The sequence below is a fragment of the Coregonus lavaretus genome (assembly GCF_964263955.1).
Source record: "Coregonus lavaretus genome assembly, contig: HAP1_SCAFFOLD_4124, whole genome shotgun sequence".
NCBI classification, from domain to species: Eukaryota; Metazoa; Chordata; class Actinopteri; order Salmoniformes; family Salmonidae; genus Coregonus; species Coregonus lavaretus.
In genome coordinates, this window is record NW_028166703.1 from 26,303 (window position 1) to 53,773 (window position 27,471).

Genomic DNA, 27,471 nt, shown 5'->3' on the forward strand with positions numbered 1-27,471 from the left:
CCGTCAAACACTTCAAGTACTACCTGGGTGGTCTGCCCTTTACTGTAAGGACTGACCACTCTGCTCTCCAGTGGCTCATGTCTTTCAGAGAGCCAGAGGGGCAGGTGGCACGGTGGTTGGAGGAGCTTCAGCCGTATGACTTCACGGTGGTGCACAGGGCAGGGGCACGCCACTCCAACGCCGACGCCATGTCCCGTCGGCCCTGTACTGCAGACGGCTGCCGCCACTGTGAACGGAGAGAGGGACGGGAGAGAGAGCTGTGTGCAGAGGAGGGGGTCTGTGCCACAGTGTGTCGGGCGAGCGGGCCTGTCTGCTGTGAGCTTCAGACTGTCGACGTGGCTGAATGGGGGCAGCAGCAGGGACGGGACACAGACCTTCAGCCAGTGCTACAGTGGGTAGAGGCGCAGGTGAGGCCACCATGGGAAGAGGTGACAGCGCTCTCACTCGCGACCAAAGGGTTGTGGTCAAAGTTTGAGCGACTGCGGCTGGCTGATGGCATGTTACAGCGGGCATGGAAGGAGTCAGCTACGGGGGAGGAGAGGTGGCAGGTGGTGGTCCCAAAAGCATTGCGGGAGGCTGTGCTCCAGAGTACTCATGGGGGGGTGGGGACTGGACACTTTGGGGTCACAAAAACACTGCGCCGCCTCCGTCAGGGCTTTTACTGGGGGCAGCACAAGAGGGATGTGGAAGACTTTTGCCGCCGCTGTGACAACTGCACAGCGAGAAAGGGCCCCCCAGGCCGCTCTCATGCTCAGCTCCAACAGTTCCCAGTGGGGGCTCCCATGGAGAGGGTGGGAGTGGATGTAGTTGGGCCGTTCCCCACCACAGACAGTGGAAACCGCTGGGTGCTCACGGCCATGGACTATTTCACAAAGTGGCCCGAGGCCTATGCTCTGCCTGACCAGGAGGCAGAGACCATCGTCGACGCCCTGACAGCGGGGATGTTCAGCAGGTTTGGAGCTGCAGAGTCCATCCACAGCGACCAAGGCAGAAACTTTGAGTCCCGTGTGTTCGCCACCATGTGTGAGAGGCTGGGTATGCACAAGACCCGCACTACTCCTCTCCATCCTCAAAGTGATGGCCTTGTGGAGCGCTTCAACAAAACGCTTGGACAGCAGCTGGCCATCGTCTCTTCCAAACACCAGCGTGACTGGGACAAGCACCTGCCTATGGTCCTCATGGCATGCCGCTCCGCTGTCCAAGACTCCACCTCCTGCACGCCTGCCCTCCTCATGCTGGGGAGAGAGATCCGTACCCCTGCGGAGATGGCGTTTGGTCGGCCCCTGGATAGCCCTCATGTTTCCCCGGGGCCGGAGTATGCCCGGAGACTCCAGGACCGCCTGGAGACAGCCCACACCTTCGCCAGAGAGCAGCTGCTGAATGCAGGTGTGAGGCAGAAGAGGAACTATGACGTGCACACCCGGGGAAGGCACTTTGTGGCTGGGGAGCTGGTCTGGGTCTACAGCCCGCTAAGAAAAAAAGGCAGATGCCCCAAGTTGGACAGTCACTGGGTGGGACCCTGCAGTGTCCTGGAGAGGGTAGGGGAGGTTGTTTACCGGGTGCAGCTTCCTCCCAGGGGGAGAAAGGTGACACTGCACCGGGACAGGTTAGCCCCATATAGAGGGGCCTCTTCTCCCCAAACCCCAGGAACCCCCACAATTCCCCTCTCTGGCAATGACATTCTCCAGGCACCCACCCCCAGGTGCCGCAGACAAGGCTCCAGACAGCCCACTCCCCCTGTGTCACCGCGTGGTTCCCCAGAGCCACGGACTGTATTACCCGTTCCCGCTTCCTTGTCCCCCATGTCCTTGCCTTCATCCCCTGGTTCCCAGAGGGGCACTCTGCGGCCATCACAGCCACGCAGGCAAAGGAGACCTCCGGGTCGCTTCAGAGACTTTGTTTGTTCCCTCGGGGACGAGGGACTTTGTGGTGGGGGGGCTGTGTAGCGACCCGCACAGACAGCTGTGTGTTATGTGTTAGGCTAGTAGATGGTTGTGTTGTACCTACCAGTACCCAGTGTTCGCGGGGTCCGACATGTCAATCAACCTGCTATCTGCCAATCACGGGAATGCCTGGAATGTTCTGATGCCGGGCATCCTGGCGGTTGGCGGAGTGGCGTGGAGGGGGGTTGGGCAGGGGGATGGAGCATTGGAAGTTAAGACCAGGTTTAGCCTTTGTTCTCTCTCTTTTTACGTCTGGGCTTCACAAGAGAAGGTCACGATTGGCTTGTGGGTTATCTTTCATTTATTTGGCGTGGGCTACGGCCAAACAGTAGCCTGTGTAAAGTTGGTTTAATAAACCGTCCATTCGTAAACTCAATCCTCTGTCTGGACAGTTGTTCTTTTATGATCTAGTCAGGTCATTACAATACGTTGCGCTCAGATGACGTCATAGTTGCATCAAGTGGAGTGTTTCGCTGTCTCTGGCTTTTCCGTAGTAGAACTCAGTCAGATGAAGTTTGAGCTAAGCCACTGCAGTCCATGGACTCTGTAGTAAGTAGGTAGCTAGCTACTCCTTCACTACTAACAAAATGAAGCACTCTATTGGATGATGCTATGGCAGTCACAACATTGTGCCAGAAAGCACACCACATTTCAATAATAATTAAAGAGCAGCCTTGTAACTTTGTCCTCCCTACGATCCTCATCGCTGCACACCTCTGACGTCTTGCTTTTGGCTTCTCTCCATCCTCGACCTCCGGACACTGGCTGGCATTCGAATCAAAACAGCTAGCCAGCAAACGTTAGCTAGCTAGCCAAACAAACAAATGACTTGCCAGCTTCAGTCTTAATGCTGTGGTGGATTCTTATGATATTAATTAGCTATATTAATTGCAGTGGCGTGTATTCATGGATGCCAAGGGAAGCCAGGCTTCCCCAAATATTTGACCAATAAAATAAATAAATAAATAATAATAATACATTTAAACTTTCCTCTCTCTGTGTTTTCATAATTTTCCGTCAATTGATTGATTGATGCCAGCAAGCGTTTGGCCTCCCTTGATAAAACAATTACAAAATAATCAGTGTTGAGCTGAGCTCAGCTGTTTTGGGTATCTTTAAGTTTGTTTTCAGTGTATTAAACTAAGTATATATTTAGCCTTATTGATTCGATTATGTTTAAATGTTTAAGTTGAAATGGTGCTGGAATAGCAGAGCTGACTTGTGGTAACTACATGGTTTTAAATCAGTAGTTGTTTAGTAAACTTGTTTCACCATGCTGTAGGTCATATAACGGTTTGTTACTTGCAATATTTGCTTTGTGGACTTCACCGGACAGATGTTGCTTTCCGGTTTTGTGATGAAACAAACGTACAGTGGGGAGAACAAGTATTTGATACACTGCCGATTTTGCAGGTTTTCCTACTTACAAAGCATGTAGAGGTCTGTAAATGCAAATTAATTACTTAAAAATCATACAATGCACATGGACTCCTTCTCAAAGTAAATCTGAACTGCTTTATTTCCTGTTTTACAGCGTTGAGTCCCTTACGGCCGCATCGGCAACTGCATACAGAACTAACTCATCACTCAGGTTACCACACATTCTTAAAACAAAAAGATTGTAGGTAAAAAATGCCATAAAAAGGAATTAATTACAAAAATATTTACATAATGTACAGGAGCTCTCTGCTTAGGCTGTTGCTAGGGCGCCATGGCCCTATGTTTTATTTCACATGGTGATAAATAAATAAAACTGACAAAGAAAAAATGTATTTTTTCCGGTCCATTTCTATACCTATTAGCAGTCGAGTGAGAAAGTGAGACTGTGTGTGTATGTCACAGTGCCAAGCTCAGCCCATAGCGGTGTGATTACGGCTCACACTGTGATAATGGTTTGTCTCATTCCTCTGACACGGGCATGGAGGAGTCTGTATTATCTAGAACGTACCACAACACCCACCCACCCACACACCCACACAGTAATGGCAATATGGAGATGTACAGTTGAAGTCGGAAGTTTACATACACTTAGGTTGGAGTCATTAAAACTCATTTTTCAACCACACCACAAATGTCTTGTTAACAAACTATAGTTTTGGCAAGTCGGTTAGGACATCTACTTTGTGCATGACACAAGTAATTTTTCCAACAATTGTTTACAGACAGATTATTTCACTTATAATTCACTGTATCACAATTCCAGTGGGTCAGAAGTTTACAAACACTAAGTTGACTGTGCCTTTAAACAGCTTGGAAAATTCCAGAAAATGATGTCATGGCTTTAGAAGCTTCTGATAGGCTAATTGACATAATTTGAGTCAATTGGAGGTGTACCTGTGGATGTATTTCAAGGACTACCTTCAAACTCAGTGCCTCTTTGCTTGACATCATGGGAAAATCAAAAGAAATCAGCCAAGACCTCAGAAAAAAATATTGTAGACCTCCACAAGTCTGGTTCATCCTTGGGAGCAATTTCCAAACGCCTGAAGGTACCACGGTCATCTGTACAAACAATAGTACGCAATAATAAACACCATGGGACCACGCAGCCGTCATACCGCTCAGGAAGGAAATGCGTTCTGTCTCCTAGAGATGAACGTACTTTGGTGCGAAAAGTGCAAATCAATCCCAGAACAACAGCAAAGGAACTTGTGAAGATGCTGGAGGAAACAGGTACAAAACTATATATATACACAGTAAAACGAGTCCTATATTGACATAACCTGAAAGGCCGCTCAGCAAGGAAGAAGCCACTGCTCCAAAACCGCTATAAAAAAGCCAGAGTACGGTTTGCAACTGCACATGAGGACAAAGATCGTACTTTTTGGAGAAATGTCCTCTGGTCTGATGAAACATTATCTTTGGAGGAGAAAGGGGGCTGCTTGCAAGCCGAAGAACACCATCTCAACCGTGAAGCACGGGGGTGGCAGCATCATGCTGTGAGGGTGCTTTGCTGCAGGAGGGACTGGTGCACTTCACAAAATAGATGGCATCATGAGGAAAGAAAATTATGTGGATATATTGAAGCAACATCTCAAGACATCAGTCAGGAAGTTAAAGCTTGGTCGCAAAAGGGTCTTCCAAATGGACAATGACTCCAAGCATACTTCCAAAGTTGTGGCAAAATGGCTTAAGGACAACAAAGTCAAGGTATTGGAGTGGCCATCACAAAGCCCTGACCTCAATCCTATAGAAAATGTGTGGGCAGAACTGAAAAAGCGTGTGCGAGCATGGAGGCCTACAAACCTGACTCAGTTACACCAGCTCTGTCAGGAGGATGGGCCAAAATTCACCCAACTTAATGTGGATAGCTTGTGGAAGGCTACCCGAAACATTTGACCCAAGTTAAACAATTTAAAGGCAATGCTACCAAATACTAATTGAGTGTATGTAAACTTCTGACCAACTGGGAATGTGATGAAATAAATAAAAGCTGAAATAAATAATTATGTCTACTATTATTCTGACATTTCACATTCTTAAAATAAAGTGGTGATCCCAACTGACCTAAAACATGGAATTTTTACTAGGATTAAATGTCAGGAATTGTGAAAAACTGAGTTTAAATGTATTTGGCTAAGGTGTATGTAAACTTCCGACTTCAACTGTACAGTCGTGGTCAAAAGTTTTGAGAATGACACAAGTATTGGTCTTCACAAAGTTCGCTGTTTCAGTGTTATGAGATATTTTTGTCAGATGTTACTATGGTATACTGAAGTATAATTACAAGCATTCCATATGTGTCAAAGGCTTTTATTGACAATTACATTAAGTTTATGCAAAGAGTCAATATTTGCAGTGTTGACCCTTCTTTTTCAAGACCTCTGCAATCCGCCCTGGCATGCTGTCAATTAACTTCTGGGCCACATCCTGACTGATGGAAGCCCATTCTTGCATAATCAATGCTTGGAGTTTGTCAGAATATGTGGGGTTTTGTTTGTCCACCCGCCTCTTGAGGATCAACCACAAGTTCTCAAATGGGATTAAGGTCTGGGGAGTTTCCTGGCCATGGACCCAAAATGTCGATGTTTTGTTCCCCGATCCACTTAGTTATCACTTTTGCCTTATGGCAAGGTGCTCCATCATGCTGGAAAAGGCATTGGTCGTCACCAAACTGTTCTTGGATGGTTGGGAGAAGTTGCTCTCGGAGGATGTGTTGGTACCATTCTTTATTCATGGCTGTGTTCTTAGGCAAAATTGTGAGTGAGCCCACTCCCTTGGCTGAGAAGCAACCCCACACATGAATGGTCTCAGGATGCTTTACTGTTGGCATGACACAGGACTGATGTTAGCGCTCACTTTGTCTTCTCCGGACAAGGTATTTTCCGGATGCCCCAAACAATCGGAAAGGGGATTCATTAGAGAAAAGTGGCTTCTTTGTTGCCCTTCTTGACACCAGGCCATCCTCCAAAAGTCTTCGCCTCACTGTGAGTGCAGATGCACTCACACCTGCCTGCTGCCATTCCTGAGCAAGCTCTGCACTGGTGGTGCCCCGATCCCGCAGCTGAATCAACTTTAATAGACGGTCCTGGCACTTGCTGGACTTTCTTGGGCGCCATGACGCCTTCTTCACAACAATTCAACCTCTCTCCTTGAAGTTCTTGATGATCCGATAAATGGTTGATTTAGGTGCAATCTTACTAGCAGCAATATCCTTGCCTGTGAAGCCCTTTTTGTGCAAAGCAATGATGATGGCACGTGTTTCCTTGCAGGTAACCAGGGTTAACTGAGGAAGAACAATGATTTCAAGCACCACCCTCCTTTTAAAGCTTCCAGTCTGTTATTCTAACTCAATCAGCATGACAGAGTGATCTCCAGCCTTGTCCTTGTCAACAATCACACCTGTGTTAACAAGAGAATCACTGACATGATGGCAGCTGGTCCTTTTGTGGCAGGGCTGAAATGCAGTGGAAATGTTTTTGGGGGGATTAAGTTCATTTTCATGGCAAAGAGGGACTTTGCAATTAATTGCAATTCATCTGATCACTCTTCATGACATTCTGGAGTATATGCAAATTGCCATCATCAAAACTGAGGCAGCAGACTTTGTGAAAATTAGTATTTGTGTAATTCTCAAAACTTTTGACCACGACTGTATATCGAAATCAATAACAAAAGCCATTCAGTATTAACTAACCTAACTCAGGACCATTCTACTGGACAAGCGTAGAGCTATTAGCACATGACTGTGGGTGGGTGATGGCTAAATGGCCTGTGGCAGCAGGGCTGTTCGTTGAGGGAATTTGCGTGTGTGTATGTGTGTGTGTGTGTGGTGAGCCCAGTTTAGTGTGAGGAGCGTGTGTGTCGATCTGTGAAATGTGCTGGGATCTGCATGGCCAGGGATAATTGGAAAACTGGGAAGAGGAAAAGATATCATGGACCCTCCTGGTCCCTCCCATATGGCCCTGGCAAACACTTCCTAAACACTTCCAGAACCTCACTCAAACCAGATACTATGAGAGCAGGAAGCAGGCTGCCTCTGAAATGGAACCCTATTTCCTATATAGTGCACTACTTTTGACCAGGGCCAATAGGGAATATGGGGCCATTTCAGATACAGCCTAGATATGCAGCCAGTGTGCAGTTTACCAAACTAATATGCCGTTATGTCCATTTTGTGACTCAATTGTAACCAAGTATCTGCGACACACATAGGGAATAACGAGAAATCTTAATAACTCTCTGAAAATGACAGGGCCGTGAAGTCCCTGGACATCTTGTTAACCAGAGAACGCCAGCAGGGTGAGGAGAGAAGAGACAGATGTAGAAAGAGAGGAGAGAGGAGAAGAAACAGTGTGGTACCGTAGTCTTTAAAGAACAGATGAGGAAAGAGAGAGCGGCAGAGAAGAGACAGAGGGAGAAAGAGAGGAGAGAGTGAGAGAGAGAGAATTTGGAGAAAGAGAGAGAAAGCAAGTCAGACAGAAATAAGAGAAAAGGGTTCTAAGTATGTTATCCCAGAAAATCAAAGCCTAGCAGCAGGAAGCCAATCAGAGAGCTCGATGTGAAGCAAAAAGAGAGACTTTTACCACACACACACAAACACACAGCAGCAGCACATCTCTGGGTGGTGTGACAATGGTCAAGCCGCTGCTGGGGTAATTGGCAGGGATAAGTGATCACACACACACACAAGGTAGCCTGAGGATACCTGACCTTTCCTGCGTGGATGGGCAGCCACCCGGCCAACCATTAGACTAGGGGTTCTTCTCTTTTCTTTAACCCGGGAGAATGTCAGCCCAATTATGATCTCTTCTCCAACCTCCACCCCTCTATCTCCCTCCCTCCTCTGTCTGCCCTCCACCCCTTTCCTTTTTCTTCCCTTTATCGCCTTATCTGGCAAATTCATAACCGATTAGAGAGGAGATAGATGAGAAAGCAAAGGCAGAAGAGAAAGAGGGGGATGAGAAAGGGGAGGGGGTGCAGAGAACGGAAGAAAGAGGGAGAGAGAGAGGGGGGCATGTAGCTTAGATTCAGTGTCTCAGGAGCAAACTATGACCCCTCTACTCACCCAGTAATGTACTGACTGGGTTAGACAGGGATGCTGGATAAAAACAGAACCTGTTCAACACATGCTATGGTCTGATCCTAGCTTAGCAACAGGGCTGTGATTAATCTAAATCATGTTGTTCTTAGAATGGACTAGCAATACTCAAGGAATACAGAAACCTTTGGTAGGGCAGTGTGTGTGTGTGTGTGTGTGTGTGTGTGTGTGTGTGAACGCGGGTGTGAACATGTGTGTGTAATCACAAGGCCAGCTGAGACCAGTCTCATAACAGAGTATTATTAGGAACCCCACTCTGCCTCTCTAATACTCTGAGACAAGGTCCTAAAAAGAGCTCCAACCCCCCCTCCCCCCTCTCTCTCCACCACTCCTCCCTCGTTCGCTCTCTCCTCCGGCCCGCCCCCCTCCTCCCTCGCTTCAGTGCTAATGAGGAAAAGCGGGACACTTTCTATATTACTGTCACATCCCATCACCCAGACTATACCTCACTACCACCACCACCTCCCATACAGAGAGACAGGAGGGAGACAGGAAGGAGGGAGTGAAGAGGGAGGGGGAGGAGAGAGAGAGAGAGAGAGAGAGAGGGGGGGAGAGGGAGATGAGCGAGCCAGAGAAGAAAGTGCAGCTCAACAGATCAGAGTTAATAAATGGAGGAGAGGCGGGAGGGAGGACAGGGAAAGAGGTGAGAAGAAGTCTATTACCTAATTTACAAAGGATTCACGGTGTGTTGCCTGTAAATAAATAAATAAAGTTGATATGATCCCCTTTCAAACAGTCCCATTTTTACCTCTTTCTTGTTGTCATTTGTCATTTATACATCCAGTGCTTAGCCGGCAACGGGGAGGGCTGGGAGCAAGAGACATTCAACTTTGACCCTGTTTTTGTGACCATTGTCATGGTAACCTGACTATCCCAGCATTGATTAAGTTCTACATTTCTCAGACAGAATGCACTGCTATCATTTCTTCACATTCACAACTTACTGTTAGCTATTTTTAGCGCGTCATACTTGTAAAAAAAACTATTACCTTGTAATTTTCCTGTTATGATAAATAAAAAGTTGGCTACAGTTAAACTCAAAACATTGTCAGATATGTTCTGGTAATTATGAGCTGGCTATCCAGCTAGATAGCTTGCAATGAACCAAACCATTGTCTAGAAAGTTGCTTTTAGTTGCCTTTTGGTTAATTTACATGTCCTAATTAGATTTGGAAAAAAATATCAGGTAAAGTTGCTATTTGGCCAGGAAGCTGCGATGTCATGCAGACTGCCGTTTTTGTGTTTATACTTTTTCATAACTACAAGGACAAGTTTGATGTCGGACAACAATAGAATGTTCATGATTTAACCTTTTCACATGTGAGTTCCAAATATCTCTAACGGTCACCCCAGCGTGAGTTTTTTTATGCGCGTGATATCAGAATGTACTCACTGTTCCAAAATGTGATCGTTACGCAACAGGACAGTTAACCCGCACTGCCCTCAAACCAAGACACGCTGCCTGCTAATTATCTATAGGCTATGTTTCAACTTGTTAATTTAAAAATATTTTCTTACAAGTTTTATTTTCTAACAACAGTTTGAATTGAGGTGTGTTCTGTCTCCTCATTAATTCACATAGAAGTATCCCATTTCACTGTTGCAATTTATGTTTGAGGCTTTACTGAGCCGGACAAACTTCACTCTTCGACTAGAGCCCAAGCACTTCCCCAGTGTTTCCCCAGATCAAGTATGCAGACATTTGCGCATTGTTGCACAAACTTTTCCCCCCTGGCATATTTTCTACCATTTAATACCGCAATCATGTCTACCTCCCTTGGCGGAAATTGAAGTACCGGCTTCAAAAAAGAAAATGGCATGGTTAAGTTGGCGGGTTTTCATCTTGGTATGAAAGAGATAAGAGATCAAACTCAGACAGAATGCACTGCTATCATTTCTTCACATTCACAACTTACTGTTAGCTATTTTTAGCGCGTCATACTTGTAAAAAAAACTATTACCTTGTCATTTTCCTGTTATGATAAATAAAAAGTTGGCATATTTTCTACCATTTAATACCGCAATCATGTCTACCTTCCTTGGCGGAAATTGAAGTACCGGCTTCAAAAAAGAAAATGGCATGGTTAAGTTGGCGGGTTTTCGTCTTGGTATGAAAGAGATATAAGAGATCAAACTCCAGCAGAACTCCAGAGTCTCCCTGCAGACTCTCTTACCTGGCAGCACCTAACTCATAAAGCCTTGTCCATCCCAGGGGTGTGTGTGTGCGTGCTGTGTGTGTGTGACAGCACTTCAGAGCTCAGCTTTCTTGTGTTTTCTCTGGGGCAGTAGTGAGACAGCAGATGTGTGTGTGATAGAGAGAGTCTGTGTGCGTGTGTGTGTGTGTGTGTATGCTGGTGCTTGTTTGCTGGGGCGAAAGTGTTTCTTGTTTCCCCTTCCCATTAAGAGTCTCTCCATCACCACTGAACAATGACAAATCCCTGAGGTCAGAGGTTGAAAGGCCACAGAAACAATATTTCTCTCATGAATGCATCCTTCCTCCCGAGTGCTACTCAAAGGAACAGAGGCCTGAGAGTCACTTGAGGACAAAACTACCAATACAAAGACAGTTACACACTAAAAAAATGATAGTTCCTCAAGGGTTCTTTGGGAAGGGTGATGGTTCTATGTGGAACAATAATTACTCAAATAACCTTTTGAGCTCTTCAATGGTTCTTTACAGTTCACTCAAAAGGGTTCTTTGCTCTTTTAGTGATAATTAAAATGGGGGTGGCGGCTCATTCGAATATACAGCTCTTTTTGTGCAACCGTGAGTTAGAGTGTCATTCCAGTTTATCTAATGTGTTGTGTTATGCCATTCCATATTATAACTATGGCCAGTGACGGTGTCTTGTGAAAGACTCATGTATAGCCTTGTGTTACTTGAGAACGGTTGTCTAAATCAGTTAGTGGTTCTCAATTCTCTCCTCAGGGACTCCCAGCTGTTCCAGAGGTAGTCCACTTGATTCACCTTGTCAATTAACACAGTAATAACACCTATGGAATTTTAACAATATAATATGGCTTACCAGAATAAAAAACCCTGTATTGTTCTTCAATAGGATCTACAAAGAACCTTTCAGATTGAGAAATGGTTCTGTAAAGGTTCTTTATAGAACCATTCTCCATAAAGGTTCTATAAAAAAACATTAAAAAGGGTTCTATATAGCCCCAAAAAGGGTTGTAACCATAGCGCTACCTTTTTTCTTGTGCTATATATAGAACCTTTTTTAATGGTTCTTTATAGAGCCTTAGGAAAGGTTTATTTACAGCACCATACAGGTTCCATTTAGAACTTTATGAGCATGGTTCTTTATTGAAACTTCAAAAAAGGGTTCTACAGTATATAGCACCAAAAAGGGTTCTGCTAAGATTACAAGCCAAAGAACCCCTTTCTGGTACTATTTAGAACCATTATTTTTTAGTGTGTACATACCAACATTAACAGGAGCTGGATACAAAAAAGATAGCTGAAGAATTCAGGACTTCGACATTGCCTGCGTCAGCTGTACCTATTCAATACATCTCGTTACAAAACACTGATATAACACACACACACACACACACACACACTGAATATACTCTGACCCGCAGAGCACATTCCGTTCTCGTGTTTGATAGGAGCGTCAAATTATGTCGGCTATCACAGAAAAGAAAAGAAAAGAAAAAGAATAAAATAAGTCCTTCATTCTCTGCATAGAGAGAGAGAGAGAGAGAGAGAGAGAGAGAGAGAGAGAGAGAGAGAGAGAGAGAGAGAGAGAGAGAGAGAGAGAGAGAGAGAGAGAGTGTCTTGGCATTTTCCTTTAGCGCTGGGCAATATGGCCAAAATATCATATCACAATATTTTCTCATTTTTGACGGTATGACGGTATTTTACTGTATTTTATGTTTTTGAATAATACAAGTTCTAAATATGCTTGAGTAGTGCATTGCCCTAAGGTCATTCTAAGTGGTTTTAATGGGACCTTCTCTCTTTTGATTGTAAAATAAACAAATAGAAAAAATATTTTACAGCATTTTCAGTAATTTCTGCATTTCCTTCACTCATTTGTTATCATTTCCACAGTGTACCACATTTTTTTGGGTGTTTGTATGCCTCTATTTTGTGAAAAAGTAACTTTTCCTTTATCAGAATAATTATTCTCCTCTATGACCATTTATTTTCAATGGATTCAATGGCAGTTCTTACTTTCGCCACATTGTGCTGATTTCTAGGGCACTTCCTCACAGGCAAGATTCATGGCAAAAAAGTACATGTGGGAACCTGAAGCTCTTGCTAGCATATGAGCAGTTCTCAACTGTTTACATTCTCTTACTGGTGGTAAGAATGGACGACTGCCATAATTTCCTGAGTATAATCAATCAGTTATTACATGTATATTACATTTAACAAACCAGACATTGAAATACCGTTATGTAAGGTAAAGTAAAAATCCAAACCGGTCCATGCATTAATACCAGTATATAGTAAAATACGGTTTACCGCCCAGCCCTATTTTTCTTCACCACTTCCACCCTCTTTAAATTGGCCTGTCCTTGTATGTGGTTGACCCTTTTCACATATTCAGGAGCTCGGGGGTGAGAGAGACACACTTGTGTGTCCAGGGTTTAATAGCCAACACCATAAAGTCCCAAAGGCAAGACAGGAAGCCTTTCCAATAAACGAGGGAAGACAAGCTATTGGACAAAAAAAAAAAAAAGGTATAGAAATAGAGGGGGGGAAAAAGAGAGGAAGTAGAGAGAAGAAAAGAGATTACATCAACGATTCGACTGATCGATAACCCTGGTTTAGAAGCCCCAGGCTGAGACTCTAGGGAAGCGGACTCAAACCACAATCACTCTCTCATCTATCCCCCCTCTCTCCCTCTCTCCTTCTCTCCTCTACCCCTCCCTCCCTTCCTCTGGAGGGTATAGTACGTTGTATTACAGAGTAGTAACCTTTAGCTCTTCCTGTGTGGGCCACATGGGGTCAGCTGGGAGAGCTAGCTGGGGATGAAAATGGATCCCAGTCTTCCCACAGGCACAGAGTGAGGCTGTGTCCCAAAAGGCATCTTATTCCCTAGTGCACTACTTGGGCCGTAGCCCTAGTGTCAGTCAGCCTTACAGCAGAACAACAACAGGAAGCTAGGACCAATCCTCTCCACATCACTGCTGTAAACACACTGTAATACTTTGATAGCTGGAGGAGGGCTTTCATGCAATGTCATCAGCTCCTTGCAGATATGGGGGGAGCCCTTGTGTGTGTGTGTGTGTGTGTGTGTACCTTGGGGTGTACTGTATGTGTTTATGTTGTTTTGTAAATGTCCATGGTGTATGTGTGTGTGTGTGTGTGTGTGTGTGTGTGTGTGTGCGTGTATATATGTACATGTTTTTCCTACCTTTTCAGGACCAGAATGTCCTGACAAAGTAGGATTTGTTGTTGTTGTTGTTGTTTAAAAGTCAGGACTTGTTTCATGTCCTGAATTTGTTAAAATGCTATTTTAGCCTTAAGGGTTAGGTTTAGGGTTATGGTTAGGAGTTAGGTTAAGGGTTAGGGTTAGGTTTAGGGGTTAGGGAAAATAGAATACTCCCCACAAAGTCCAGGAAATTCTCAAAAACAAAGCTGTGTGTGAGTGTGAGAGTGTATTTTCTTTGTCTCTCTTTGTGAGGGTAATATTGTGCCAGTTGTGACTTCAAAGAAGGTTCTGGATCATTTGGGTGGTGGGGGGTGGGGGGGGGGTTATTTCCCCTGCAGACCATTGCTGGTTGGTTCCCCAGTTCCAGCTTTGACTGAAAGGATAAACTCAAATTGACAATTAATGCAATCTGTCCCTCTATCACTCCGCTTTCCTCTATCACTCCTTTTTTCCCTCTCCTCTATCACTCCCTTTTCCCCTCTCCTCCATCACTCCCTTTTCCCCTCTCCTCTATCACTCCCATTTCCCCTCTCCTCCATCACTCCCTTTTCCCCTCTCCTCCATCACTCCCTTTTCCCCTCTCCTCCATCACTCCCTTTTCCCCTCTCCTCTATCACTCCCTTTTCCCCTCTCCTCCATCACTCCCTTTTCCCCTCTCCTCCATCACTCCCTTTTCTTCTCTCCTCTATCACTCCCTTTTCCCCTCTCCTCCATCACTCCCTTTTCCCCTCTCCTCCATCACTCCCTTTTCCCCTCTCCTCTATCACTCCCTTTTCCCCTCGTCATTCCTTTTTCTCTTTCCCCCTCTCTCCATCTCTATTCACAGTATCTCTCTATCACAGAAATAAACCGTATAGAGAGCATTGTGGTAGGAATATGTCAAGGCAGTTTTCAGAGAGATTATCAAAATAAATAATTATCTAGCATAGATACAGAAACAAAGTGGGAATATACTGTATGTTTATATTCTGCAAGCATTGCAAAGATGATGACAGGAACATCTTTTTAAGAATTCTATTTTTTCTCTTATTTTGGTTTCCATTCATCTCCAGCTGCTGAAATCCATCCCCGGTTTGACCCATCTGAACCACAGCTTGTGATTGGCTGGCATCTGTGTGTGTCTCCCAGCATAGCAGTCTCTGAGAGGGACATGGTGACTGCTTACAGCAATGTGACACAAGTGGGTCACCCAGTCACACGCTGGGCTCTGAGGAGTCTGTCTGTCTGATGGCCTCTCCATCACCTCTCACTGGTCCTGGCCTTCATAACATCCCAATCATCACAACCATACTCTCTCCTCACCCACTATAAACAATAACAATCTCCCACCCAGAGCTTAAAGAATCAGTAGCAAAACAAGAGCACTTTTAAAGACCAAGTAGCTGTCTGCAACAAGCATCCAAGAAAACCGTCTTGTGCACTGAGACACTCATTAGCAGGGTGTGTGTTCATCTGTGTGGCGATTGCACACAGCAGGTTTGAATCGATGAATCATGCAGGCTAGCATTGCTGCTGCCCCGCAAAGACCAAATTGAGCGCTGAGCAAGAAGAGGGGATGTTTGCACTTCATCTAATTCAATAATGAGAACGCTGCTGCTTGGGGGCGAAGGAGAGGAGGATGGAGAGATGGAACAGGGAGGGAGGGCAAATTTGTTATCTGACTGTCGCCTCTGTGGATGAAGGGCCACTTAATACCGTATGTTAGTTTCATTTACCTCCAGGAGCAGTAAAACAGAAACAATAACAGCAGAAGCAGACACCACCTCTCTGCTTTCTGTTCTCTGTGGCCAGCTGAGCTCTATACTCCATAAGTATAAATAATTCCCAAAAGTCATTAGGACTCAGATGAGGCCCTGAATAGCCTCTACAAGACAAGGCGCCTTCTTCCTACTTACCACAACGGGCTGGAGAAGAAGACTCAAATCAATAGTGTTTACGAAGTCATTTTCACCAACAGAAAAGTGGATGCTGAGAATGCTGCTTGGAGGCACCCCAACAAAATGACGTCTTGTTGTTGTTGATGTTTGTGTGCTGCGGCTAACGCTGCTGTGTGAATGCACTGAGATGCTGGTTGGGTCAGAGAGTGGAACAAGCTGCCTGAGGGAAGGGATGGAAAGATGTATAAAGGTGTGGAGAGAGAAGCACTCTGACCTTGTGTTTTCTGGAACATTCTCAACAATTACAAGTCTTCCTCATGCATAAACACAAAGGAATGACCTCCCAACTACACCTCTGATGTCTTATGATGTGTGAGTGAGTGTGTGTGTGTTTGTCATCCCCGGGCCTACAGCATTGTGTGACTGCCGTGACAACCAAGGCGTCCGGGTGGATGGCGATACAGAACCATCAATGACATCCCCTCAAACATCCCTAGCCTTAGAACGTACTGAGGCATGAGAGAGAGAGAGGGAGAAAGAGAACGCGAGAGAGGGAGAGATAGAGAGGAAGGGAGAGCGTTGCAGTTTATTATCTATTTCACTTGCTTTGGCAATGTAAACATATGTTTCCCATACCAATAAAGCCCCTTGAATTGAGAGAGAGAGAGAGAGAGAGAGAGAGAGAGAGAGAGAGAGAGAGAGAGAGAGAAATGTTGAATGAACTACAGGACAAAATACAAACCCTTCAACCCAAAAAGGCCTGTGGTGTTGATGGTATCCTCCATGAAATGATAAAATATACAGACCACAAATTCCAATTGGCTATACTTAAACTCTTTAACATCATCCTTAGCTCTGACTATTCACCCCAATCCACAAAAGGGTAACTACCGTGGGATATGCATAAACCGCAACCTTGGGAAAATCCTCTGCATTATCATTAACAGCAGACTCGTACATTTCCTCAGTGAAAACAAAATACTGAGCAAATGTCAAATTGGCTTTTTAACAAATTACCGTACGACAGACCACGTATTCTCCCTGCACAACCTAATTGACAAAAAACAAAAACAAAACAAAGGCAAAGTCTTCTCATGCTTTGTTGATTTCAAAAAAGCTTTTGACTCAATTTGGCATGAGGGTCTGCTATACAAATTGATGGAAAGTGGTGTTGGGGGGAAAACATACGACATTATAAAATCCATGTACACAAACAACAAGTGGCGGTTAAAATTGGCAAAAAACACACACATTTCTTTCCACAGGGCTGTGGGGTGAGACAGGGATGCAGCCTAAGCCAACCCTCTTCAACATATATATCAACGAATTGGCGAGGGCACTAGAACAGTCTGCAGCACCCGGCCTCACCCTACTAGAATCTGAAGTCAAATGTCTACTGTTTGCTGATGATCTGGTGCTTCTGTCCCCAACCAAGGAGGGCCTACAGCAGCACCTAGATCTTCTGCACTGATTCTGTCAGACCTGGGCCCTGACAGTAAATCTCAGTAAGACAAAAATAATGGTGTTCCAAAAAAGGTCCAGTTGCCAGGACCACAAATACAAATTCCATCTAGCCACCGTTGCCCTAGAGCACACAAAAAAACTATACATAACTCAGCCTAAACATCAGCGCCACAGGTAACTTCCACAAAGCTGTGAACGATCTGAGAGACAAGGCAAGAAGGGCCTTCTATGCCATCAAAAGGAACATAACATTTGACATACCAATTAGGATCTGGCTAAAAATACTTGAATCAGTAATAGAACCCATTGCCCTTTATGGTTGTGAGGTCTGGGCTGTTGCCCCAGGACAGCAACACAATTAGACCCAACCAAATCATGAGAAAACAAAGAGATAATTACTTGACACATTGGAAAGAATTAACAAAAAAACAGAGCAAACTAGAATGCTATTTGGCCCTAAATAGAGAGTACACAGTGGCAGAATTCCTGACCCAAACTTCAGGAAAGCTTTGACGATGTACAGACTCTGTGAGCATAGCCTTGCTATTGAGAAAGGCCGCCGTAGGCAGACCTGGCTCTCAAGAGAAGACAGGCTATGTGCACACTGACCACAAAATGAGGTGGAAACTGATCTGCACTTCCTAACCTCCTGCCAAATGTATGACCATATTAGAGACACATATTTCCCTCAGATTACACAGACTCACAAAGAATTCAAAAAACAAACCCAATTTTGATAAACTCCCATTTCTATTGGGTGAAATACCACAGTGTGCCATCACAGCAGCAAGATTTGTGACCTGTTGCCACAAGAAAAGGGCAACCAGTGAAGAACAAACACCATTGTAAATACAACCCTTATTTATGTTTATTTATCTTCCCTTTTGTACATTAACTTTTGACCATAATATGACATTTGAAATGTCTTTATTCTTTTGGAACTTTTGCTAGTGTAATGTTTACTGTTAATCTTTACTTTTTATTTAACTTTTGTTTATTTGGCAATGTCAACATGTTTCCCATGCCAATACAGCCCCTTAAAAAAAAGAGAAAGAGAGAAAGAGAAAGAGAGAGAGAGGATGAAAGCCTGTACACTGTACACACATATGATTCCCATGCCAATAAAGCCCTTAAATTGAATTGAATTGAATAGAGATAGGGAGGGAGGGAGAGAGAGAAAGCAAGAAAGGGAGAGATACAATTAGGGAAAAAAGTATTTGATCCCCTGCTGATTTTGTACGTTTGCCCACTGACAAAGACATGATCAGTCTATACATTTAAATGGTAGGTTTATTTGAACAGTGAGAGACAGAATAACAACAAAAAAATCCAGAAAAACACATGTCAAAAATGTTATTAATTGATTTGCATTTTAATGAGGGAAATAAGTATTTGACCCCTCTGCAAAACATGACTTAGTACCTGGTGGCAAAACCCTTGTTGGCAATCACAGAGGTCAGACGTTTCTTGTAGTTGGCCACCAGGTTTGCACACATCTCAAGAGGGATTTTGTCCCACTCCTCTTTGCAGATCTTCTCCAAGTCATTAAGGTTTCCAACCTGACGTTTGGCAACTCAAACCTTCAGCTCGCTCCACAGATTTTCTATGGGATTAAGGTCTGGAGACTGGCTAGGCCACTCCAGGACCTTAATGTGCTTCTTCTTGAGCCAGTCCTTTGTTGCCTTGGCCATGTGTTTTGGGTCATTGTCATGCTGGAATCCCCATCCACGACCCATTTTCAATGCCCTGGCTGAGGGAAGGAGGTTCTTACCCATGATTTGACGGTACATGGCCCCATCCATCGTCCCTTTGATGCGGTGAAGTTGTCCTGTCCCCTTAGCAGAAAAACACCCCCAAAGCATAATGTTTCCACCTCCATGTTTGACGTGGGGATGGTGTTCTTGGGGTCATAGGCAGCATTCCTCCTCCTCCAAACACGGCGAGTTGAGTTGATGCCAAAGAGCTCGATTTTGGTCTCATCTGACCACAACACTTTCACCCAGTTCTCCTCTGAATCATTCAGATGTTCATTGGCAAACTTCAGACGGGCCTGGATATGTGCTTTCTTGAGCAGGGGGACCTTGCGGGATTTCAGTCCTTCACGGCGTAGTGTGTTACCAATTGTTGTCTTGGTGACTATGGTTCCAGCTGCCTTGAGATCATTGACAAGATCCTCCCGTGTAGTTCTGGGCTGATTCCTGACCGTTCTCATGATCATTGCAACTCCACGAGGTGAGATCTTGCATGGAGCCCCAGGCCGAGGGAGATTGACAGTTATTTTGTGTTTCTTCCATTTGCCAATAATCGCACCAACAGTTGTCACCTTCTCACCAAGCTGCTTGGCGATGGTCTTGTAGGTCTACAATCTTGTCCCTGACATCCTTGGAGAGCTCTTTGGTCTTGGCCATGGTGGAGAGTTTGGAATCTGATTGATTGATTGCTTCTGTGGACAGGTGTCTTTTATACAGGTAACAAGCTGAAATTAGGAGCACTCCCTTTAAGTGTGTGCTCCTAATCTCAGCTCGTTACCTGTATAAAAGACACCTGGGAGACAGAAATCTTTCTGATTGAGAGGGAGTTAAATTCTTATTTCCCTCATTAAAATGCAAATCAATTTATAACATTTTTGACATGCATTTTTCTGGATTTTTTTGTTGTTATTCTGTCTCTCACTGTTCAAATAAACCTACCATTAAAATTATAGACTGATCATTTCTTTGTCAGTGGGCAAACGTACAAAATCAGCAGGGGATCAAATACTTTTTTTCCTCACTGTAGAGAGGAAGGGGGATATGAGGGAGAGGGAGGGCGAGAGTGTTAGCGAGAGAGAGAGAGAGAGAGAGAGAGAGAGAGAGAGAGAGAGCACTAAAGGAGATCCTCCTTGGTGTTAAAAAAGAAAACACTGTGTTTATCATCATCCCCTAAAGAAACTGCACCAGCAGCAGCTATTAACAACCAACCACACTGTAATCACCAGAGTCCCCTCCCCCTCCTCCCTCCCCAACCAGACCCCAACACACATCAACAGAGAGAGAGGGGCTACACAGCCTATGTGCGAGAGAGAGAGAGAGAGAGAGAGAGAGAGAGAGAGAGAGAGAGAGAGAGAGAGAGAGAGAGAGACTCTATCCCTGACAGGGCAAGTGGTAGACACGTCTCTTCACCCCAGTGACTGTAATCATAATTCCCCAGCTGATTGCTATGCACCACGGAGGAAAGTTTGTCTCCACGCTTTCTTAGGTTAACGCTGCTAATGTTACCACAACTGACTTCACATCAGCATTATTAGAATCAACAGCAGGGTGAAGGGATGAAGGGACTGGAAATAGCTTGTGTGTATGTGTGAGTAGAAATAGACCGGTAGAGGATCAAAAGGTCTAGACTTGTTCTGTAGACGCTACATCGGCACAGTCACAAGACTAAATAATAAACAAGATGGGGTCTAAAACAGCCAGACATAATATATAGAGACGTTAATGAATGTGATAATAAAAACAACCAGCCAAATGAGCTTTGGCTCTCCAGATGCTATCGTTGGCCAGATAAGATGGCAGATTCCTTTAAATGAAAAATCAGATGGGTTCCACTCAAGGATTATGTAGATGTTGTGTGGATGACAAATATTTTGTAGATATGTATTCGGTTGCTGTGGCCAAAGAGTAGTCATAGACTTGGATGAAAAAACAGCCAGCAAATGAAGTTATTCCTAAAAATAACTTAGAGCAGAGCAGAGGGAAGTTTGGCCCAAGGCTTAATATGTAGCTTGTAAAAAGGACAAACCACACAGCGGAAGTCAGGATATGAATATACACAGCATAGTATTAGGCCTGGGTCTGATAATAGTCTAATAATAGGAACTATTAGTTGGGAATATTTTGGGTGTGCTGTGGTGCTGTGGGCTACAATCTGTGTAGTGCTCCATCAAGAATGTAGCCTAAGATTTTAGGGTAATCTAGAGCTAAGAAACTGTACTGCATAATTAGTTTAATCATTTTAGAAGAAGGAGGGTAGTTTTCTTGTCTGACCACTTAGCTGAAGCCAACCAAACTAGCATCCAAATGGAAAACAGCTTTAATTGAATTAATCAGTCAATACATTCTTGAACAGGCTAAATGTATCCATTTGATTCTGTCTATCCCTTTAATAGCTATTACTGGCTTTTCAATTATTAGTCTGCTCGCAATAAACATGTGTAGAGAGAATGAGGGAATACTTCCGTTGGGATTGTGTGATGTAGCAAACATATAGATTTGTGGGGACAATAAAGACGTCCCGGTGTAAATCAACCTTGAAACTGCTTCTCTCTGCTGGTATTAAAGTTTAATGACCTGTCTCCATGGAAGACGACAGGCAGAGGGAGGAAGGAGGTAAGGGAGAAAGAGGAGGGAGGGAGGGAGGAGAGAGGTAAGGGAGAGGCGAAAGTTTAACACTTTTCAGGGACACTGTAATTAATTAGGTCTAATTAACAGCGTGACCATCTCTCCAGAGACCTATAGAACCTTTGTAACGTGTGTGTGTGTGTGTGTGTGTGTGTGTGTGTGTGTGTGTGTGAACCCAACCCAGCGCAGGGACAGCGACAATCTACTGCAGGACCTCTTAAGTACTAATTGTTCATCATGGCAATCTCACTCTAAAGTCAGAGGGAGAAAGTCAGGGAGCTTCAAAGCTTGGTTCACGAGGCAATGTCAAGAGCATCCTGGCTGGCTGACGCTCAAGTTGTCCTTGGCAACTGGAAAATAACATAAAGAGAAAAGAGAAAAGAATCCTCCTCTTACCGAGGCAGCAGCCAATGAGTTGTGCATACGACTCATGATAGGCAGTGCAGTAGATAACCAGTAAAACAGCATGAGCGAGCGAGAGAGAGAGGGTGTAGCAGTGTGGTAAAGTGTAGACTGCTGCATGGATGAGAGATACTCTCTCCAAAATGGCTCCAAAATGCCCCCCCGTCGTGGTAGACTTAAAAAGGACTAATGTAGACATGCTAAGACTGCAGCGAGTTAATCTAGGCCTAATAACACAAAAGCTAACACCAGCACTTCTGTTCTGTTGTGTTGAACATCCATCCCAAACATCTCTGAGCTTTACAACCCTGCAGGAGAGTGAATTAAGGAGAACTGAGGATGGATTAACAGCAATTTGGGATATAATACTTTCTCTGTTGAACTAACATGAGGCCACCTGCTCCACTAAGGGTTAAAAGGAAAATGTCAAGACTCTGTTGAATGAACAAGAAATCACCTGTCTGGCCTCTAGGTCTGCTAATACAGCTGGGCCAGGTCAAAGTTTTAAAAAGCATTTAGTCAGGATTGACCACATTCATTGGCTTCACTTGCCTTCAGTTTGAACTTGGTGACACAGAATACCACTGTAATACAGAACATAAGCTGTTCTGATACCTACATGTTGAGGATGAAAGACATTGACCTTACTTAGCCAACACTGATGTTGCAGTTGCTACCTTGAGCAAAGTATTTGACAGCAAACATTGACAGCGTATTTAACCAAAACATTTGTAAAATAAAAGTAAATGTGCATGTGAAAGAGTAATCTTTATGATTGCCTGTTAATATAATAATAATCTATTTGATTTAGCGGATGCTTTTATCCAAAGCGACTTACAGTCATGCGTGCATACATAGTTCCTACCTTGGCCTTGCCGGTGCTCTGTAGAATATGGATCAGGGCAGAAGCCATCTCCTCCTTGTTCTTCACACTGATGCCAGGCTCCAGCACAGAGCACAGCAACATGTAGTTGTTGGTGGTGTACTCTGCAAACTCCTTATACATCTCCATAGGCAGGATGTTCATGCTCTGGTAGCGGGCCTTGATCCGGATCATGGGCCCTGGCGTCTTACCCTTATTGGGCGTCGGCGTGCTCACAGGGTACCACTTTTCCATAAACTGCCTCCCCGTCACCGCGGCAACAGGGATGTTGACCAGTCCGATGTAGTTGTTCTTGTCTTTCTTCTTCTTCTTGTCCGAGTCCTTGTAAAGGTGGGCTGTGATGCTTTTGACGGCCGGGAGGTTGTTGAACTCAAAGTGCTCGCCCCAGAAGACGTTGTCGGTCTTGAGCTTGCAGGTGGTGCGGGCGTACAGGGTGTCTTCCAGACACAGCTCGCAGAAGTACTTCTTCTTGGCAGGAAGGTCCTTGGCTTCGATTATCCACAGCTTCAGCATGTTCTCCACCCGCCTGCTGTTGTCCTGTGTGGGGATAGAGAGAGGGAGGGCTGGGTTAGGGACAGGGATGGATCACAGACCTGGGTCTAGACTCTTGTAAATACTCACTGTAACTCAAATAATTTCAAATACTTGAGGGAGAGGAGAGGAGGGGTTAGGGTCAGTGGTAGCCAGACCTCTAATACATATCTCAAATAGTATGCAGGTATATTGGTGCCACTAGCAGTTTTCTATGGGAATGTGGTGCTTCTCTCAGTAAACATTGTAGTTTCCGAGCCTTTCAAAAAAGGAAAAATAACAGCAACATATTTCAAATATTTTAAAATACTTGAGGTGTGCTTGATTAAAGCTGACTCACTGGAGTGCAGGGAGGGTGGGTGGAGTTTAGCATATAATGGGCAATTAAAATGTTAAACATGAATAAGTAGATCAATAGCTGATTAAAATGCACATGTGGTCCTCTGTAGCTCAGCTGGTAGAGCACGGCGCTTGTAACGCCAAGGTAGTGGGTTCGATCCCCGGGACCACCCATACACAAAAAAAAACAAATGTATGCACGCATGACTGTAAGTCGCTTTGGATAAAAGCGTCTGCTAAATGGCATATTATTATTATTAATGGGCCTACACGGTATCTACTGCATTTACAGTTGAAGTCGGAAGTTTACATAAACTTAGCCAAATACATTTAAACTCAGTTTTTCACAATTCCTGACATTTAATCCTAGTAAAAATTCCATGTCTTAGGTCAGTTAGGATCACCACTTCATTTTAAGAATGTGAAATGTCAGAATAATAGTAGAGATAATTTTTTATTTCAGCTTTTATTCCTTTCATCACATTCCAAGTTGGTCAGAAGTTTACATACACTCAATTAGTATTTGGTAGCATTGCCTTTAAATTGCAAACGTTTCGGGTAGCCTTCCACAAGCTTCCCACAATAAGTTGGGTGAATTTTGGCCCATTCCTCCTGACAGAGCTGGTGTAACTGAGTCAGGTTTGTAGGCCTCCTTGCTCGCACACGCTTTTTCAGTTCTGCCCACACATTTTCTATAGGATTGAGGTCAGGGCTTTGTGATGGCCACTCCAATACCTTGACTTTGTTGGCCTTAAGCCATTTTACCACAACTTTGGAAGTATGCTTGGGGTCATTGTCCATTTGGAAGACCCATTTGTGACCAAGCTTTAACTTCCTGACTGATGTCTTGAGATGTTGCTTCAATATATCCACATAATTTTCCTTCCTCATGATGCCATCTATTTTGTGAAGTGCACCAGTCCCTCCTGCAGCAAAGCACCCCCACAGCATGATGCTGCCACCCCCGTGCTTCACGGTAGGGATGGTGTTCTTTGGCTTGCAAGCACCCCCTTTTTCCTCCAAACATAACGATGGTCATTATGGCCAAACAGTTCTATTTTTGACCAGAGGACATTTCTCTAAAAGGTACAATCTTTGTCCCCATGTGCAGTTGCAAACCGCAGTCTGGCTTTTTTATAGCGGTTTTGGAGCAGTGGCTTCTTCCTTGCTGAGCGGCCTTTCAGGTTATGTCGATATAGGACTCGTTTTACTGTGGATATAGATACGTTTGTACCTGTTTCCTCCAGCATCTTCACAAGGTCCTTTGCTGTTGTTCTGGGATTGATATGCCCTTTTCGCACCAAAGTACGTTCATCTCTAGGAGACAGAACGCGTCTCCTTCCTGAGTGGTATGACGGCTGTGTGGTCCCATGGTGTTTATACTTGCATACTACTGTTTGTACAGATGAACGTGGTACCTTCAGGCATTTGGAAATAGCTCCCAAGGATGAACCAGATTTCTGGAGGTCTACAATAATTTGTCTGAGGTCTTGGCTGATTTCTTTTGATTTTCCCATGATGTCAAGCAAAGAGGCACTGAGTTTGAAGGTAGTCCTTGAAATACATCCACAGGTACACCTCCAATTGACTCAACTGATGTCAATTAGCCTATCAGAAGCTTCTAAAGCCATGACATCATTTTCTGGAATTTTCCAAGCTGTTTAAAGGCACAGTCAACTTAGTGTATGTAAACATCTGACCCTCTGGAATTGTGATACAGTGAATTTTAAGTGAAATAATCTGTCTGTAAACAATTGTTGGAAAAATTACTTGTGTCATGCACAAAGTAGATGTCCTAACCGACTTGCCAAGACTATAGTTTGTTAACAAGAAATGTGTGGAGTGGTTGAAAAACGAGTTTTAATGACTCCAACCTAAGTGTATGTAAACTTCCGACTTCAACTGTAAAAACAGTTCATTATGCTAAGCTAATTTAATTTAACCAGTAAAAAAATAACTATCTCATGAATAGAACTCTGCAAATGGCTTTCTGACTGTTTTGTATATGACACGTTATTTAACACCCACTACAAAGACTTTCTTTCACATTTGTCGTTTCAAAAACGCCTTCACGTCTGTTTAGAGCTTCGATGTTTACGGACAAACATGCAAACTTACACTGTATCCAATCTGTGGAAAATCCCAAAATAATTAAAAACCTGCGAGGTTGAGATGGAAAGATTCATATCTGTGCCAAGAGAGTATTTTGAGAAGAAAAAAAAACAACCTGATTAAAGCCAAACTTTTTCCTTAAAGTTCTAATTAGCAAGTCATTTGCTAAATAAAGAAAGATGAAAGCGGGAGAGTGCTGTCAGATTTGCATTATTTTGGGGCTTGACGCGAGGAGCCATATGTCAGCCGTTCGCCTGCCGTCTTTCTGCGCTGTTGTGATTTAAGAAAAAGTGTTGAGCCAAGAGGAAAGCGACAGAGGGGAACATGTGCGTTGGGCCCTCTGTTTGACACTGGCAGTCTGGTGACTGTTCTGACTGTGTCCCTTTACGGCTCTGCCTCTCTGTCTCACTGGGAGGGCCATCACACCACTGCAGATGTACCATACTGTATCCCAGACAGTGTGGATGATTGAACTGTCTCTGTCTAAATGTCTGACTCAATGGCTCAGTTCCAATTAGGTCACTTGCTATCTTTCCAGGGCCCATGTTGAGTTGTGAGTTATAGGTTTGGAATCCAGACAGTCTCTGTCTGTACTTGAACTAGATTATCCCCTTCCTTTGTCAGAAGCCTGACAAAGACCTTCTGGTGCAACGTTGTCTGGTTAACACAACAGGAGGCTCCAACAGTGTGTCAGCATCTATTTCTTTTTTTATGAACCTACACTTGCTCAATCATGTCTCACCTTGTTGGGGTGGACGGCTCTCCTCAGGTTCTCCATCCATTTGTCCCTTTCTGCTGACGATCGACAGGAGAAACATTTAGTTCCCGTTGAGGTGGTGACCTGAAACACAGAGAAACACAACACAGTGACTACTGTCCTTCATACATGGAAAACAGATACAGGGCACAGGACATAGAGTATATCAGAAGGAAAAATGCCTTACTATTGTACAGCTAATCGTATCTTGGTTGACGTGGTCCTCTGTAGCTCAATTGGTAGAGCACGGCGCTTGTAACGCCAGGGTAGTGGGTTCGATCCCCGGGACCACCCATACGTAAAAATGTATGCACACATGACTGTAAGTCGCTTTGGATAAAAGCGTCTGCTAAATGGCATACTATATTATTATTATTATTATACGAATATTAGACTACACACACATACTCTGTGCGGTGAGATGAGGTGTCTGACAGAGGGTTGGTGGAGCTGAAAGAGGAATGATTGGACAGAGCACTCTGTGGTGATTGGACATCAGAGAGAACGAAAGAGAAAGAGATAGCCTATGCAAGAGAAAGAGAGAATATTCCAGAGAGAGACAGAGAGAGAATATACTAGAGAGAGAAAAAAAGAGAGAGAAAGAGAGCGCATATGCGAGAAAAAACTAAGAGAGAGCGAGAGAGAGAGAGAGTCGTGCGATGAAGGTGATAGAGAACAGTGAAGGCCTCTTCAGTCCACGCTAGACAATGGCAGGTTATTTTTAACTCTCAGCCTGCTCACACAGCGCTCATGAGTGCTTTGTCACTCACTCTCCTCTCCTCTCAGTGCCGTGTCTACTGCCAGCAGGGCTCGTTTTGGAACCGGGGTCCTGCTGTGTGCGCGCGTGTGTATG

The 27,471-nt window shown here is 44.3% G+C and overlaps 1 protein-coding gene across 1 annotated transcript in view; it reads right to left on the reverse strand.

Annotated features, from left to right (window-relative positions):
• LOC311114385 (disabled homolog 2-interacting protein-like) overlaps positions 1 to 26,702 on the reverse strand; it is a gene marked incomplete at both ends in the record, with an annotated part of 49,514 nt that extends 22,812 nt beyond the window's left edge. The window contains 2 exons of the mRNA XM_084189641.1: positions 22,862 to 23,416; positions 26,604 to 26,702. Coding sequence (XP_084045767.1) covers positions 22,862 to 23,416; positions 26,604 to 26,702 — 654 coding nt within the window. The remainder of the gene's footprint in view (positions 1 to 22,861; positions 23,417 to 26,603) is intronic.
• Positions 26,703 to 27,471: the final 769 nt, after the last annotated feature.